Raw genomic sequence first — 19,102 nt, 5'->3', positions numbered from 1 at the left:
AGAGCGCAGAACAACTGATGAATTTACTAACGCTCAACACCTGATGAATATGGCCGGTGTCAGTAAACGTCTGCAAAAATGTGTAATTTAAGCGTTGCCAGCAGTACAGTTTGTCACCAACGCTCTGGATAATATGAAACCTGCTTATCCAGCTCTGCTTGGGCGAGTAAAATGGTCAGAGTGCAAGCTAGCCAACATGAGCCAGTTAGCTTAGGTGCTTGACTGATGTTAGGTCAGAATGCTGTGATCAACCTTACTCCTTGGCTAGAGCGTCCAGAGTGCGCTCCGAGAGTGAAACGCCCTGAATTTACAAACGCCCAGAGCGCACTCTGGCACTCCAGATTGAATTTAAGAACACGCCCGAAGTTGTAAAATGTCTAGCTAGTAATTTGTTATCCTAACAAGCTAGTGACATGTTGGATAGCAACAGCATGAACTTCCGGTAGACGGGCAAAGCGCTCGCACGCTCATCTGAAAGGATTGTGTTCGTTTACAGTATACTAAAATTAACTAATAATATATAGTATCTAGTGTATATACTCGTTAAGTATGTAGTATACAGTATGTTAGTATGGGTTTTCAAACACAGCTTTTGATTTGATTTGACGTACGGCTCCCTTGTGCATGTGAGCAACATGTTCCGGGAAGGGACAGGGAACTGCCCGGCCTGGTGATGTTGTACCCACAATAAAAATCTGGACATACCCCAACCAAAAACCCCTCGATGATCGAAGGTATCCATACAATGCTGAGAGCCTGTACTGCAGCATTCAATGTTAGCAGAACGAACCCCGACGACTCCGTGGCGCACTACACGTACAAGGCAAGCAGGTGCAAGCTCCACAAATCCATTAGGAATGCAAAAAGACAACACAAACCCAAACTTGAATTGATGTTCGACAACTCAGACTCGTGAACACTATTGTTCCCTCCAAGCTTGACACCAAGCTGAGAGCCCTGGGTCTGGACACCACCCTCTGCAACTTGATCCAGGACTGCCTGATGGGCAGACAACAGGCGGTGAGGATTGGCAACACCTCCTCCACACTGACTCTTAATACGGGGGCACCCCAGGAGTGTTTCCTCAGCCCTCTGCTGTACTCACTGTTCACCCACGACTGTGTGGCTTTGCACAACATCAAGTTTGCTGACGACACCACCGTTGTAGGCCTGATGACCAACAACGACGAGTCAGCCTATAGGGAGGAGGTAGGTGAATTGGCACTGTTGTTCCAGGACTACAACCTCTCCTTTAACATCAGCATAACAAATGTTTTGATTGTTGACTTCAGGAAGCAGAGGAGGGAACATGCTCCGATCCACATCAATGGGACTGCAGTAGAGAATCAGCAGCTTTAAGTTCCTCTGCGTCCACATCATCGAGGACTTAACATGTACCAACAACACCACCGCTCTTGTTAAGAGAGTGCAACAGTGTCGCTACTTCCTAAAGTGTCTGAATTGCTCGTCCAGGACGACAAGGCCCTCCAGCGTGTGGTGAAAATGGCCTAGCACATCCAGGACATCTTCTCGAAATGTTGCCTAAGGAAGGCCCACAGCATCAAGGACCTCACACACCCAGCCACGAGCTGTTCACTCCCTTACTGTCAGGCAGACGGTATCGGAGCTCAGAGACAGTTTTTATCTACAAATCATCTCAACTTGCTCAGACTGCTGAACAGTTGAACTGGACTGACCACCTGCTCTGATTTTCTGCACCTTAGCACACATGCAATCACTCATGCACACACACACCCACACAGACATACACACATATACAGTGCCTTTGGAAAGTATTGACTTAAAAAAGAAAAGATAAACTTTACAGCCTCATTCTAAAATTGATTCTATCTTTTTTTCTCATCAATCTACACACAATACCCCATAATGGCAAAGCAAATACAGGGTTTTAGAAACTTTTGCAAAAGTATTAAAAATAAATAACTGATATACCTTATTTACACAAGTATTCAGACCCTTTGCTATGAGACTCGAAATTGAGCTCAGGTGAATCCGGTTTCCATTGATCATCCTTGAGATGTTTCTACAACTTGATTGGAGTCAAAAAACCAAGCCATAAGGTCAAAGGAATTGTCCGTAGAGCTCCGAGTCAGGATTGTGTCGAGGCATAGCTCTTGGGAGGGAAGGGTACCAAAAAATGTCTGCATTTCTTGTGTCCCCAAGAACACAGTGGCCTCCATCATTCTTAAATGGAAGATGTTTGGAACAACCAAGACTCTTCCTAAAGCTGGCCCACCGGCCAAACTGAACAATCGGGGGAGAAGGGCCTTGGTCAGGGAGGTGACCAAGAACCCGATGGTCACTCTGATAGAGCTCAAGAGTTCCTCTATGGAGATGGGAGAAACTTCCAGAAGGACAACTGTCTCTACAGCACTCCACCAATCAGGTCTTTATGCTAGAGAGGCCAGATGGAAGACACTCCTCAGTAAAAAGAACAGGATAGTCTTCTTGGAGTTGGCCAAAATGCACCTAAAGACTCTCAGACCATGAGAAACAAGATTATCTGGTCTGATGAAACCAAGATTGAACTCTTTGGCCTGAATGCCAAGTGTCACGTCTGGAAGAAACCTCCGCCATCCCTACGGTGAAGCATGGTGAAGACAGCATCATGTTGTTTTTCAGCGGAAGGGACTGGGAGACTAGTCAGGATCGAGGGAAAGATGAATGGAGCAAAGTACAAAGATATCCTTGATGAAAACCTGCTCCAGAACACTCAGGACCTCAGTCTGGGGTGAAGGTTCACCTAACAACAGGTCAACGACCCCTAAGCACACAGCCAAGACAACGCAGGAGTAGCTGAAAATAGCTGTGCGGCAATGCTCCCCATCCCACCTGACAGAGCCTGAGAGGATCTGCAGAGAAGAATGGGAGAAACTCCCCAAATACAGGTGTGCCAAGCTTGTAGCGTCATAAACATGCAAACATAAAAATAAAAATAAATGTTTTTGCATTGTCATTATGGGGTATTGTTTTTAGGTATATGAGGAAAAAACAGTTCATTCCATTTTAGGATAAGGCTGTAACGTAACAAAATTTGAAAAGGTCAAGGGGTTTGAATACTACCCACACATCACAACTACAGCTTTCAGACTCATTATGATTGCTAAGTACTGCACAATTTAAACACTTGCCTTCCAATTTCCCCTTCCCCAAAACATGTGTTAAAATGGACTGTAAATTATGCCTTCCTGTAGTAAACTTATGCTAAAACATTTATTCTATTCTACTGATCCATCTACTTTATGTGCGTATTCTTTTATTATTTGTTATTGATGGTGGGGCTCACACCCGCAAAGCCCTGATTGGTTTATTGGGCATGATGGAATAAGGCTTCAGCGAATGACCCGCACGAGGGCGTTTTTTGTGCATTGTTTAATGTAGTCAGGGCAAGCAAATTGGCTTGTCCCAGTGGTGATGATTAAAGTTGTACATATTTTGGGGATTTAGAGATATCTATTATTTTGAATGCTAGAAAGTAAACTAAATATGTAATATATAGTATAGAACAATAAAAACAAAGGTTATTAAAATACCTTTTCTATTTTTTTTAATATAATGAGTCTCCTGACTTCCCTAGACTCGTATGAGGCGAAGGTCTAGAGCTGTGCATCCTCGGAAACACAACCCAGCCAAGCCCCGCACTGCTTCTTAACACAATGCCCGCTTAACTCGGAAGCCAGTCGCACCAATATGTTGGAGGAAACACTGTACTCAGCGTGCGCCCGCCACAGGATTCGCTAGTGTGCGATGGGACAGGAACATCCCTGCCGGCCAAACCCTCCCCTAACCCGGACGATGCTGGGCCAATTGTACGGCTGCCCATGGGTCTCCCGGGCGCCGCCGGCTGCGACAGAGCCTGGACTCGAACTACAGCTAGCACTGCGCCACTCGAGAGGCCACTAAATACATTTTTTTTTACAAATGAATGTCCTTAGATTCTGTGGCTTCCTTTATTGAAAATCCTCATTTACCTTAATTAATCCTACTGGTGACACAATGTTATCATGGTGGTAAATGTTAGTCATTAAGCATATTACCTGAGTTGGAGTCAGAAGATGTACCCAAATACATTTTAAATAAATACAAAATCTAGAAACTTCATTTTTTCCAAAATGCCATGCCCAAATACCACTGCTATTCAAGAACGAACTTAATGCTAGGTCAGAAATGTATCACATTCTAACAAAACAATGAAGTTGCAGACTAGCATTGGGCTAAGCTGTTGGAAGGTAAGGATTTTGCTCCAGTTACGCTGTGAGATGGAGTGAGAAATAGAGAGAGAGCAGGAGCTAGGGAGCGCTCAGGGACCCACTCTTAGGACTATGAGAAAGACAAAGGTGGGGATATTTTTAAAGAGCCACACTGCTCCTTCTCTATAGGTGCTAATAGAAATTATTTAATGTCAGCTGCTCCCTACCTCAGCTGGAGAAGCTCTTAGTTTAAGGTATTTTGACATGCAGTTCGGGCAGACTTTCTCACGGGACGAAGTACTATCATTGGTCATAAGCCTTTGCCATCACTCTGAAATTATATATACTGATTCAAATTGGTGTGTGTGTGTATGTGTATGTGTGTGTGTGTGAGATCGTGAGCATTCAAGAATGCATCTTTATACTGTATGTTTATGTGCTGTGTGTTTTAGTGCATGTCCCTTTCTGTGTGTATCAGTTTAATTGACCGGTGTGTTTCTCTGATTGTGTGCAGCCCGTAAGAGGCTGGAGCAGGTGGAGAATGGTGGCTGTGACCGGGATGTCAGCAGCATGGGAAGTCGCTCCAGCTCCTCAGGTATGTTCACTTGGCACCTGTTCATCTCTGACTACATTACCCACAAGGCCTCAGTATACACATTCGGCAGAAATATGTTGAATCAGTGTTCTTTGATGTGCCTGCAAAGCAAATGCACAACTCTAGATTTCTTTCATATTATTATTATTAGGTGGGACTTGCACAGCAATAGTCCGGACTTTAGATCTTCGTCATACTTCTTCTTATTGTTCTTCACCCTACTCTTACATCATTTAAACTGGAAATGCCTTTCAAACTTTGTAACGTGTAGACTGTGGATTTGGTTGCTTGCATACAACGTTTCGATATCTTTTAAACTAATACACTTTGTCTTTCTTTTGTCCATCTTCATTCACTGTAATGGGAGGTTTTTCAGCATTCTAAAGCTCCCCACTTTGCAATCAACTTAGACAACAGGTTGGGGCATATTAAATCTTCCTGTACTTCTCTGCTGTTCAAAGCTGAAATAATAGCATATAATGTCATTGAGCAGCCCAAATGGAGCCGTTGCTATGGATACCAGTACATTTCAATGCCAAAAAAGTGCCATAGACTAGAATGGTAAAATAAACAATGCTGAGATATTTAGACTGACCATACTTAGATTACTTGTCAAAAGATTTTAGAAACTATATATACTTTTTAACTATATAAAATACAATTTTATTTCTCACATTTGTACTTGTATTTATCCCCATTAGCTGCTGCTAAGGCAGCTGCAACTCTTCCTGGGGTCCAAACACATTAAAGCACTTACATATAAAACAAAAGATAATAGTCCATCATATACTATTAATACACCACTACATATCTACAATACAAAATGTTTAATACCACCATACAACAATATCACAATGTGTGTGTATGAATGGGTCTGTACCTTTTGTGTGTGTCTCTTCACAGCCCCCATTGTTCCATAAGGTGTATATTTATCTGTTTTTTAAAATCTGATTCCTACTTGTTTTGACCATGACAGTTTACAATCTAGGGTTACTCTAAGCAGTTTAATCACCTTAATTTCCAGATTATTCATTACGAGATGTAGTTGAGGTTTAGGGTTTAGTGAATGATTACTCCCAAATACAATGCTTTTAGTTTTGGAATTATTTAGGACAAACGTATCTCTTGCTACCCATTCTGGTCTTCCTACTAGGGCACATGGCCTCAGTGCTAACCTTATAACTCTGGTTCATAGGCTCATGATTACGCATCCAATAGCTGTAGGATCAACAGAGGTATTCAGGGAAATTAGAGGGACATAAATTACGTTACTTACATTGTGTCTTCCAATGCCGAAGTATAATGTACATTTGATGCAGCATTATGATGACTCATTGTCACAATGGTAGGGATTAACTGAACTGGTCTTGGGTCATTGATAAATCATTGTTTCAACTCAGCCTTGAAATGCATGGACGGAGTCCAGGAGCCAAGCTGCGCCTAATACAACAGGTGTACACTTTCCCGAGAAATGCTTACTTACAAGCCCTTAAAACTTCTTATGGCTGAGATCCCGCTAACGGGATCGATATGACAACAGCCAGTGAAAGTGCAGGGCGCCAAATTCAAAACAACAGAAATCCCATAATTAAAATTCCTCAAACATACAAGTATTTCACACCATTTTAAAGATACACTTCTTGTTAATCCCACCACAGTGTCCAATTTCAAATAGGCTTTACGGCGAAAGCACCACAAACGATTATGTTAGGTCAGAGCCAAGTCACAGAAAAACACAGCCATTTCTCCAGCGAAAGAGAGGAGTCACAAAAATCAGAAATAGAGATATAAATGAATCACTAACCTTTGATGATCTTCATCAGATGACACTCATAGGACTTCATGTTACACAATACATGTATGTTTTGTTCGATAAAGTTCATATTTATATAAAAAAATCTCAGTATACATTGGCGCGTTATGTTCAGTAGTTCCAAAAACATCCGGTAATTTTGCAGAGAGCCACATCAATTTACAGAAATACTCATAATAAATGTTGATGAAAATACAAGTGTTATACATGGAACTTTAGATACACTTCTCCTTAATGCAACTGCTGTCAGATTTCAAAAAAGCTTTACAGAAAAAGTTAACCATGCAATAATCTGAGTACGGCACTCAGAGCCCAAACAAGCCAAAAAGATATCTGCCATATTGTGCAGTCAACAGAAGTCAGAAATAACATAAATATTCACTTACCTTTGATCTTCATCAGAATGCACTCCCAGATATCCCAGTTCCACAATAAATGTTTGTTTTATTTGATAATGTCCATCATTTATGTCCAAATAGCTCCTTTTGTTAGCGCGTTTGGTAAACAAATCCAAACTCACGAAGCGCGTTCGCTATGAGCAGACGAAAAGTCAAAAAGTTCCGTTACAGTCTGTAGAAACATGTCAAATGAAGTATAGAATCAATCTTTAGGATGTTTTTAACATAAATCTTCAATAATGTTCCAACCAGAGAATTCCTTTGTCTGTAGAAATGCAATGGAACAGAGCTCACTCTCACGTGGACAAGCATCACCAGCTCGTGGCTCTTTGGCAAACCTCTGACTCATTCCCCTCTCATTCGTCCCCACTTCACAGTAGAAGCATCAAACAAGGTTCTAAAGACTGTTGACATCTAGTGGAAGCCGTAGGAAGTGCAACATGACCAATATCCCACTGTATCTTCAATAGGGAATGGGTTGAAAAACGACCAACCTCAGATTTCGCATTTCCTGGTTGGATTTTTTCTCAGGTTTTTGCCTGCCATTTGAGTTCTGTTATACTCACAGACATCATTCAAACAGGTATAGAAACTCCAGAGTGTTTTCTATTCAAATATACTAATAATATACATATATTAGCAACTGGGACTGAGTAGCAGGCAGTTTACTCTGGGCACCTTATTCATCCAAGCTACTCAATACAGCCCCCAGCCATTAGAAGTTAACCAACAATGCAGTTCAAGAAATAGAGACATCTACATACATCTACTATCTACATTATATGTATTCAAGTTGGAGATTCTAAACTACTTTGCTCATGTTCATAAGTACATTTTCTTAAACACTTATCAACTAATAAGTATATACATTTGCATAAATTAGCTTAACATGACTTAACAACAGTAACTCTTGAACCGTTTAAGCTCGAGGCACCAAACCAAAAATTCACATATTCAGGCTATTCTAACTTCAAATTCTTAAAAATGTTTGTCAACCATCCATCAATTGAATCCTACAGACGAAGAACCATATATGTGACAATTTTTCCATTTTAAGATAATCAGTTATTTTTATATTATTAATTGTGTGTACCACATTAGGTGTTTTATGGTTGACAAATAATTCACCATACCCACATCTTCCAACAACAATTTATGTTTTTTGTTATTTCAAATAATACTTTTTTTATTGCCGTTTTAATTTTTAGAATGTGGAAGAACAGTATATCTCCAGTGATGATTTCAGTTTGTGGAAGAACAGTATATGTGACATTTTGCATGACTCTTGTAAGATGTCCTTTTTTAACACCTGATATGATGTTTTAAGTACTTTCAAGTACAGATGCCCTTCATGTAAATAACTTAAATGCAATATGCAGTTAATTCATTTGTATGGAGGTTCATTTAAAGGTGGTCTATCAACTTTAGCACTGATGACTATTCTTAAAAGTTGAGTCATGAAATCTTAGTCTCATTTAAAATGAAGCCCTCAATGTGAACATACCATAGAACTACAAAAATAGAATACAATTCAATTAATTCAATCAAAACAAGCACAACTTGTAAATATCAAATATGGATCAATGTGATGTGCCAATATGCAGGTCCCTAAGGTCAATATTACAAAACGTTCAGAAAACCATTCTCTTTGTGTTTAACACTATGATCAGCAATTAAGTTTTGAATTGCGTTAAACCCATGCTAAAGGCAAGAAATGTCCTTCTGTACTGAGGTGACAGCAGTACATAAGTATTAACTGCTTAGAGTTCATGCTAAATGTGGTGACAGAGACGTACTGTATATTGTAATGAATCAAAAAAGGGAATTAAGATCAATACTGTATGTGACGACTTATTTGTTTTTAATTCATTCAGATTAAAAAAGGTTCAAATGATCACACACAAAATAATTCTCAACAGAACACATTGTACATAACATTTTCTACTAGAGGAACAACATCTTAAAATTAAATTAATTCAATATATTGTGCTGGTTCAAATCATACACAAATTGATTCACATAGAAAACACCTACTATACATTTAATTTCCTACAGTATGGGTGACATGTCTTCTGAAATGTATTCAGATTCAACATACTATACAGGTTCAGGGGATCATAAACTCACAGAAAAAACGGTTAATTATGTAGCTTGGTTTAACAACAAATTATTCACTCTGCAGTGATTCATAAAAAGAGCGTGCAGCAGCTGGCAAGTAGTTGAGCAGGTCATCCGATCTTGGTACTTGTTTTTTTTGATGGGCAGAGGACTCTCATATGCTCTAGGGTAGTGGCTTGCAAAATAGGGAGGTTGAGGTGTAGCTCCTTGTTTTGTTTTGGAGATCAGCCACGATTTCCATCCCTCAAATAGACTGTGGCTCTGTCTGGCGTACAGATTCCAAGGATCCTCAAATGAAATTAGAACAGAAACATTTTAAGTCCCTGACATCAATAAACCACTTTCACAGTCAAGCATTAGGATATTTTATTGTTAGAACAACATGTTGCATGTTGATGGGATGTTAGTAAACTATTCTCTGTGCAATACCTGTGACTTTTAACCACCTCACTGAGGTGATCTGTAGTCCAGCTGGCCGCTTGAGGACAGAATCTGGGAGGTGCCTGAAGTCTTCACATTGCATCCTCATTACCTTGAATGGTTTTGCTGGTTGTGCTTCAAGTATCATCTTTGAAACATCATCAGGTGTATGAAGGACTGACACCTTGCGCCTCTTCTCGATGGTGGCAAAAGATCGATCACAAGGAAGAAAAGAATGACCAGAGACCATGAACTTCTGCTCAACTTGGGTAAAGTAACCCATAGAGACGAGCATCGACATCAGATTGAGCATCCGCCAGTTGTTATTCTGCCCACAGCATCTGTCACTGAATATGATCTACTTGCGCACCTCTGGTTTGGTGAGTGGCGTGAATTTTGTCTTCACCCACTTCATTATGTAGCTTGCCACCTCAATGGACCCTCGGTGTACAATCCCCTCATGCCAAACACACATGTATGCAGGATCGTCTTTTCCAAGTTCCTGGATGCAAAAGTTAGAATTTGACAGCTGCCGCTGGTAGTAGACATTGGAGTGGGTCAGATTAGGGGTGTACATCACCCCCTGTAGATCCACAGAAATGACATGGCAGTCAGCATTGGCTTTAGCCCACTCAGTGTCACTTTGAAGCTGTGTGTAGGCTTTTTTGGCTTTTCGATGGTGCAACTCACTTTCAACTGCAATCTTCCTCTTCTCCTCTTCAGATGTTGCTGCTGACATCTTAGTGAAGAATGCGTCACATTTGCCACAGGTGTCACTCCTGGGTTGGCCGAAATTGAGACTCTGCTGTTTGAAAATGTCCCTATGAACCCAGAATTTTGCAGATGATGTGGTATTCTTCTCTTTGTAGAGTCGGTACATTCGCAACAAATTCAGATCAGGGCTGAGGTATTCTCTGTGTACATCTCCCTTCATCCGAGAGTAGTGGTTCTGGGTTCTTGGGAAAGATAGAATGTGCTCCTTGATGCCCTCTTTCACTGTATCATGTATCCGATGTGGCCTGTAAGGAGACAACAAGGTGTTGTTAAACTTGTATTCTCTCAATGGTCTAGGGACCTGCCTTAGAGTGCAACTGTGTCGCTATAACCGGGGTACAAATCCCGGTCACGCCATTGCCATTTGTGGCCGGGGGGTCCTGTAGGGCGGCGAGAATTAGGCCAGTGCTGTCCGGTGGGAGAGGGAAGGTAATTGGCACTCAGTCCTCAATGCTCAAGTGGTAGTTGGACTGCTTAGTTACCATCATTTTGTTTAAAAGTAATAAACATTTTTATATTTTTGTTTCAGAATTCGCTATTCATCCATTCGATACTCTATGTTAATGTTTAGAAGATTGTTTAGAGCACTGCTATAGTGAAATAATCCAGGCTGGAATCCATAGCGCATTACCTATTGCTATGCTTCCATCTTCTAAAGGAGACCTAGCCTCAGTAGCCTGATCTGGAGACCCTGCAACCTCACCTGCCTCAGCTAACTTTTCCTGAATAACCTGACCAAAACAATTACATTGGAATGAGCAGGTTATTAAAAAGTAATACAGAGAATACAATATGTTTGTAATTGATATTCATATAGACATTAATTCATATTTTCACTTGCCTGAAGACGGCTGTTGGTTAGCTGGAACACAGACATGAAAGTAACCTTGCACACATTCAATCTCTGGCCTGCTTGCTGTACATGGTATTTGAAGGTTTGTTTCCGTCGTTTGTTCTCCTTTGTATCCTCAGGTTTACGTCTCCGTTTCACCTCATGCTGCAATAAAAATTGACAATGATGAATTCAGAATTTAATATACTGTAGCACATTCAGGATATTGCTTGAATCAGGACCTCCATCTTTCACACACTCCCAATCTATACACAGAATAAGTTTGTATTGCACCATTGTGTAACACTGCACTTTGAGAGTTAACGTTAAAGTACGTATCATTACTGTCAAAGTTAAACTATGCAAGTGTTCAATATAGCTATTATAATAATAGGCGTTTTGTCTTATTTCTAACCTGTTCTAAGCCGGAGAGAATCAACGCTTGTTGTTTCTCGTATGGGACAGTATAGAAACTGTTGAACAGATGCAGCTTGCGTTCATCAGTCAACTTTCCACAATCCTTTCTGCACGTTGTGGAACACGCTCTTCCCTGCAGGATACAGTGTAACTAGCTAGCTACTGTACCCATGTCGAATCATCCGGTGGATGGAGAAAAAGTAGCTAGCTATGTTTCTTCTATAATCTAGCAATAACATTTGTAACGATAATGTATGAGTTAGTAGCCAACAAACTTTAGCTAATATGTTTTCTCTAGTGTTACAAATTAGACAACCCAGAACATACATGTTAGTTACTGTACTCCATAGCTAGCTAGCTTGATTGTTTGATATACGGTTCTTCCACATACCTCTTTTGGACAGCTTTTCCCATTTTTTTTGACTCTTACGATTTGTATAGGGTTTTCCCGCATCCCGTAAGATCTTCCTTTGCCTGTCTTTCCATTCTTTTAGTTTGGTTTTACGTTTCTTTCCCACATTTCTGCGATTTTCATCAGCAACAGAAAGGTTGTGCGCTCGTCCGTTCATTGTGAGTGATGCACATAAACGGTTATTCCACAAGAGCCTATCTTTAAATTAAAAATTATTGTTAATTAGCGCGTGGAAAGCTTGTGAAACCGGTTCACTATAGAAAAATGGTGTCCAATAATGATTTTTCATGTATATCTCTTTTTTTTAAATGTCACATATATGGTTCTTTGTCTGTAGGATTCAATTATTGAGTAGGAAGTATCTTCACTGTATAATGCTGAATTTTTGATACATTTCAATGTTAAACAAATTACTTTAAACATTAACACTACAATTAAAATGGCTGCTGTATTTGTGGCTATTTCCAGCAATGCAAAAACTAATGTCAAGGAAAATGAGACCTTGAGCAAGGTTGTGGGACAAAATGAGACTGTTTTACCTATTTTTTTTATCATGAGAGTGAAATTCTGACAAAAGAGGAGGCCATAGCCAACCCCATTAAGGAGGATAATCTCTACCACAGTCTCATACATGAAACTCATCCAAACCATTTCAAATAGAATCTAACTTTATTTGTTCATGCGCCGAATACAACAAGTGTAGACTTTATTGTGAAATACTTACAAGCCCTTAACTATTCTTTAACTGCACTGTTGCTTAAGAAAATATTTAAAATATTTACCAAATAAACTAAAGTAAAAAATAACCAAAAAGTAACACCATAACAATAACGGAGCTATATACAGGGGGTATATACAGGAGTCAGTGTGCGGCGGTACAGGTTAGAGGTAATTTGTACATGTAGGTAGGGATGAAGTGACTCTGCATAGATAATAAAAAGTGAGTAGCAGCAGTGTACAAAACAAATGGAGGGGGGGGGTCAATGGAATAGTCTGGTGGCCATTTGATTAGTTGTTCAGCAGTCTTATGGCTTAGGGGTAGAAGCTGTTAAGGAGCCTTTTGGTCCAAGACTTGGTGCTCCGGTACCGCTTGCCATACAGTAGCAGAGAAAACAGTCTATGACTTGGGTGACTGGAGTGTCTGACAATTTTATGGGCTTTCCTCTGACACCGCCTATTATATATAGTTGAAGTCGGAAGTTTACATACACCTTAGCCAAATACATTTAAACTCAGTTTTTCACAATTCCTGACATTTAACCCGAGTAAAAGTTCACTGTTTTAGGTCAGTTAGAATTACCACTTTATTTTAAGAATGTGAAATGTCAGAATAATAGTAGAGAGAATTATTTCTTTCAGCTTTTATTTCCTTCATCAAAATCTAGTGGGTCAGAAGTTTACATACACTCAATTAGTATTTGGTAGCATTGCCTTAAACCATTTAAACTTTGGTCAAACGTTTTGGGTAGCCTTCCACAAGCTTCCCTCAATAAGTTGGGTGAATTTTGGCCCGTTCCTCCTGACAGAGCTGGTGTAACGGAGTCAGGTTTGTAGGCCTCCTTGCTCGCAACTGCCCACAACTGTTTTATGGGATTGAGGTCAGGGCTTTGTGATGGCCACTCCAATACATTGACTTTGTTGTCCTTAAGTCATTTTGCCACAACTTTGGAAGTATGCTTGGGGTCATTGTCCAGTTGGAAGACCCATTTGCGACCAAGCTTTAACTTCCTGACTGATGTCTTGAGATGATGCTTCAATTTATCCACATAATTTCCTGCCTCATGATGCCATCTATTTTGTGAAGTGCATCAGTCCCTCCTGCAGCAAAGCACCCCCACAACATGATGCTGCACCCACGTGCTTCACGGTTGGGATGGTGTTCTTCGGGTTGCAAGCATCCCCCCTTTTCCTCCAAACATAATGATGGTCATTATGGCCAAACAGTTCTATTTTTGTTTCATCAGACCAGAGGACATTTTTCCAAAAAGTATGATCTTTGTCCCCATGTGCAGATGCAAACCGTAGTCTGGCATCTTTATAGCGGTTTTGGATCAGTGGTTTCTTCCTTGCTGAGTGGCCTTTCAGGTTATAGGACGATATAGGACTCGTTTTACTGTGGATATTGATACTTTTGTACCTGTTTCCTCCAGCATCTTCACAAGGTCATTTGCTGTTGCTCTGGAATTGATTTGCACTTTTTGCACCAAGTACGTTCATCTCTCGGATACAGAATGCGTCTCCTTCATGAGCGGTATGACAGCCGCGTGGTCCAATGGTGTTTATACTTGCATACTATTGTTTGTACAGATGAATGTGGTGCCTTCAGGCGTTTGTAAATTGCTCCCAAGGATGAACCAGAATTGTGGAGGTCTACAATATTTTTTCTGAGGTCTTGGCTGATTTTTTTTTTTTTCTCATGATGTCAAGCAAAGAGGCACAGAGTTTGAAGGTACGCCTTGAAATACATCCACAGGGACACCTCTAATTGACTGAAATTATGTTAATTAGCCTTTCAGAAGCTTCTAAAGCCATTACATCATTTTCTGGAATTTTCCAAGCTGTTTAAAGACACAGTCAACTTTGTATGTAAACTTTTGACCTGCTGGAATTGTGATACAGTGAATTATAAGTGAAATAATCTGTCTGTAAACTATTGTTGAAAAAATTACTTGTCATAGATGACCTAACTGACTTAACCTCTTACCCATTACTTTTTTCAATTTCCGTCTGAAGACATACCCAAATCTAACTGCCTGTAGCTCAGGCCCAGAACCAAGGATATGCTAATTATTGGTTCCATTTGAAAGAAAACACTCTGAAGTTAGTAAATGTGAATTGAATATAGGAGAATATAACACAATAGATCTGGTTTAGATAATACAATGAAAAAAACATGTTTTTTATTTTTATTGTTGTATCATCGTCTTTAAAATGAACAAGACAAAACAAACATTCAGATAGGGTAATGGGGACAATTTCAGTGAAAAATATAAGAGGGCAACAGTACTTGTGCAAAGTTTCAGAATGATAACTTCAAAAATGAGTGTGCTACATGACATGTATCGTGAAGTCACCCAGGTGTCCCACACAAGTAGCCCAAATGTACCCAAGTGGCCAAATTGGTGAAGTTATACATTTTGAATTGAATAACTATATACAAAATACCAAAATGGTATTCTAAAACAGCCCCCCCCCCAAAAAAAAAAATGGAGAAGAAACATGAAAAAAAATAGATTTATAAAATAACACTTTCAATATTTGGAAGACCCTCAGTCCCCTACACAATATTGTGCTGCTGATGCCAGGTGCCATAGCAGTTTCTTTCTGCTGTAAAGCAGAGGGTCACCAAGCATGTGCAGGTGATGGGGACTTCATTTTGCAAATAACACAGCGACGCCTCTATGCTTGTGCCCTGAGGCACATCCATGCCTACAGAAATAAATGTGGGCATATTAACACCACTTGTGGCAGGAGCAGAACGTGGTGCTGTAGCCAGCAAGCTCCTTGATGAGCAGCTCTCTGAAGGCTAGCTGTGAGATGGGGGGCTTTTCACAGCTCTTAGCCATTTCCTTGTGTAGGATGAATGCATTCACCACAGCAATGTTGATGAAGTGATGGAAGAAGGTCTTGTACCATTTCATCATCTTATGGAGAACATTGTAATAGCCTATCAGCGCATCTGACAGGTCCACACCTCCCATGCTCTTAAGGTCTTTTAGTGCAGTTGGAATGGGGACATTTTTTGCGGTCCATGCCCCAGTAGCGCTGAGACAACAGGTGTCCGGCTGGATGAACCAGCTTCAGTGGGGGATGGACACCTTGGCACTGGGGGCTCTCATTCGGAGTCAGTGTCACTGTGAAAGAAAATGTTCAGTTAGAATAGTTTGACATATCAACAGGTATAATAAATATATATATATATATATACAGGGAACATAAGTTTGAATATATTATTATAGACCTGCTAGATCTACTGTCTATTTTATATTATGACATTTAAGCTAGATCTACTATCTCTATTATATTATGACAGACCATCTAGATCTACTGTCTTTATTATGTTACAACAGACCAGCTGTATCTACTCTCTCCATTTCACTTTGGCCATTGTTGTGGGCCTGCCCTCTCCTCAACAGCCTCAAATAGGCTATTTCATGTGGGGGTGGGGTGGGGTGGAGCGGCAGACACACTTATCCCAGCCACGCTCCCTCTAATCCACAATATGTATATATGCACACACAAACATAGGCTATGGGTCATACACATACATACAAACATAGGCTATGGGTCATACACATATATACAAACATACCCCCACCCACAATGTATATCCAACGTGTACTTCACACATTTCATTACATTTTTATATATTGCTACTAAAATTTAAAAAATCCCATGTTTTATATTATTAATTTCAAACAACGGCATTTGCATGAGAAGAACTTACCAGTCCAAAACGATGTCCTCTCCGTTCGAAACGTATTCTTCCATTTGGAAATCAAAGCTATGCTAGCTAAATGAATCGTCCTCCAACAATCTCTGTCTCACTTTCCCGATCAATTTCTTCTAAAATTGTGTGTACATCTGTATATCTAAACCCAGATTTAGCTTTCCCTGACTTAGTCGCCATACTTATTGATATATAAACAGCTGAAGATGTGCTTTACCAAAATAGTGCTGTGCGTAACATGCGTGGCTCCAGTATGAATCTTCAATGGCGAAAGACCCTCTTTACGCCGGAGTTTACTACATGGGTTGGTCTTCCAACACACAACCATTATATATTGCCGTTTACCCCAGCTCATTGGCTATCAACCAAGCTAGATTTCAAGACGATCAGTGGTCATTGGGTTAAAATACAGTCAATCAACGAAACAGCGGTCATATCATTGGTGCACAATGATGTCATTACTTGTCTTCAAATCGGTTTCTTTCGGTTAATACGTCCCGCGAAATGACCCATCAAATTGGTTGTGTTACAAACAATCAGTTGATTGCAATGAAACCACATATGACTAGATAAAGTCACGTTTAGTGTGTATATTTACATCGAATATGTCGTCGAAAATTGAATGAGACGGAGTTCACGACACAAGCGGTTCACAAAATGTTTTGTGTTAGGCTATAAAAATGGATTTTATCAAACAAAAGACCATTCATTGTGTAACAATGAGCATTGGGATTGCAAACAGAGGAAGATCGTCAAAGGTAAATTATTTATTTTATTGCAATTTGTGATTTTGTTACGCCTGTGCTGGTTGAACGTTTTTTTTTATGGGGCTCTGTCCTCAGATAATCGCATCGTATTCTTTCGCAGTAAATCCTTTTTTAAATCTGACAACGCGGTTGAATTAGCAAGATTCTAGGCTTTCGATAGGTGAGCCACTTGTATTTTCATGAATATTTAATATGACTATTTTTGTAGCGATCACCGTATGTTGTTGAATTTAACTTCTTCGATATAGGGGGCGCTCTTTTAATTTTTGGATGAAAAACGTTCCCATTTTAAACAAGGTATTTTGTCACGAAAAGAAGCTTGACTATGCATATAATTAACAGCTTTGGAAAGAAAACACTCTGACGTTTCCAAAACTGCAAAGATATTATCTGTGAGTGCCACGGAGCTGATGTTACAGAAAAAAACCCAGATAAAAATACAATCAGGAAGTGCCGCATTTTTTGAAACCGCCTCATGGCAATGACTCCTTATATGGCTGTGGAGGAGCTAGGAGTCAGCTTACCTTTTCCACGTTTTCCCCAAGGTGTCTGCAGCATTGTGACGTATTTGTAGGCATATCATTGGAAGATTGGCCCTAAGAGACTACATTTACCAGGTGGTCGCTTGGTGTCCTCCGTCGCAATTATTGCGTAATCTCCAGCTGCAGTATTTTCCCATTTTCTTCGGATGAAAAGCCAGCTGCCACCACTGATAGATCGTCGAATAGATATGTGAAAAACACCTTGAGGATTGATTCTAAACAACGTTTGCCATGTTTCTGTCGATATTAATGGAGCTAATTTGGAAAAAAGTTAGGCATTGTAAGTGACTGCATTTTCGTTTTTTTTTTCTTAGCCAAACGTGATGAACAAAACGGAGCTATTTCTCTTACACAAATAATCGTTTTGGAAAAAATGAACATTTGCGATCTAACTGAGAGTCTCGTCATTGAAAACATCCGAAGTTCTTCAAAGGTAAATTATTTTATTTGAATGCTTTTCTTGTTTTTGTGAAAATGTTGCCTGCTGAATGCTAGGCTTAATGCTATGCTAGCCTATCAAGACTCTTACACAAATGCTTGTGTAGCTTTGGTTAAAGCATATTTTGAAAATCTGAGATGACAGTTGTTAACAAAAGGTTAAGCTTGTGTTTCAATATATTTAGTTCATTTCATTTGCGAGTTTCATGAATAGGAAACGTTGCATTATGGTAATGAGCTTGAGGCTATAATTACGCTCCCGGATACGGGATTGCTCGACGCTAGAGGTTAATCCCGCTAACGGGTTCGGTGCGCAGAGAGGTTAACAAAACTATAGTCAACAAGACATTTGTGGAGTGGTTGAAAAACAAGTTTTAATGACTCCAACCTCAGTGTATGTAAACTTCCGACTTCAACTGTAGGTCCTGGATTGCAGGGAGTTTGGCCCCAGTGGTGTAATTGGCCATATGCACTACCCTCAGTTGCACCTTACAGTCAGATGCTGAGCAGTTGCCATACCAGGCGGTGATGCAGCATGTCAGGATGCTCTCGATTGGTGCAGCTGTAGAACCTTTTGAGGATCTGGGGACCCATGACAAATCTTTTCAGTCTCCTGAGGGGGAAAAGGTTTTGTCGTGCCCTCTTCATGACTGTCTTGTTGTGTTTGGACCATGATAGATTTTTGGTGATGTGGACACCAAGGAACTCTCGACCCGCTCCACTGCAGACCCGTTGATGTTAATGGGGCCTGTTCGACCCGCCTTTTCCTGTAGTCCACGATCAGCTCCTTAGTCTTGCTCACATTGAGGGAGAGGTTGTTGTCCTGGCACCACACTGCCAGTTCTCTGACCTCCTCCCTATAGGCTGTCTCATCATTGTTGGTGATCAGGCCTACCACTGTTGTGTTGTCAGCAA

The 19,102-nt window shown here is 40.3% G+C and overlaps 1 protein-coding gene across 2 annotated transcripts in view; it reads left to right on the top strand.

The window, feature by feature from the left end:
- The window catches only part of ccdc186 (coiled-coil domain-containing protein 186), a 105,240-nt gene that overhangs the window by 60,641 nt on the left and 25,497 nt on the right, over positions 1–19,102 (top strand). For both annotated transcript variants that reach the window (XM_064950949.1, XM_064950950.1), the window contains exon 13: positions 4,726–4,806. In XM_064950949.1, the coding sequence (XP_064807021.1) occupies positions 4,726–4,806 (81 nt within the window). The remainder of the gene's footprint in view (positions 1–4,725; positions 4,807–19,102) is intronic.

This window comes from Oncorhynchus masou, chromosome 31, assembly GCF_036934945.1.
Source record: "Oncorhynchus masou masou isolate Uvic2021 chromosome 31, UVic_Omas_1.1, whole genome shotgun sequence".
NCBI classification, from domain to species: domain Eukaryota; kingdom Metazoa; phylum Chordata; class Actinopteri; order Salmoniformes; family Salmonidae; genus Oncorhynchus; species Oncorhynchus masou.
This window is presented reverse-complemented; position numbering and strand designations above follow the sequence as displayed.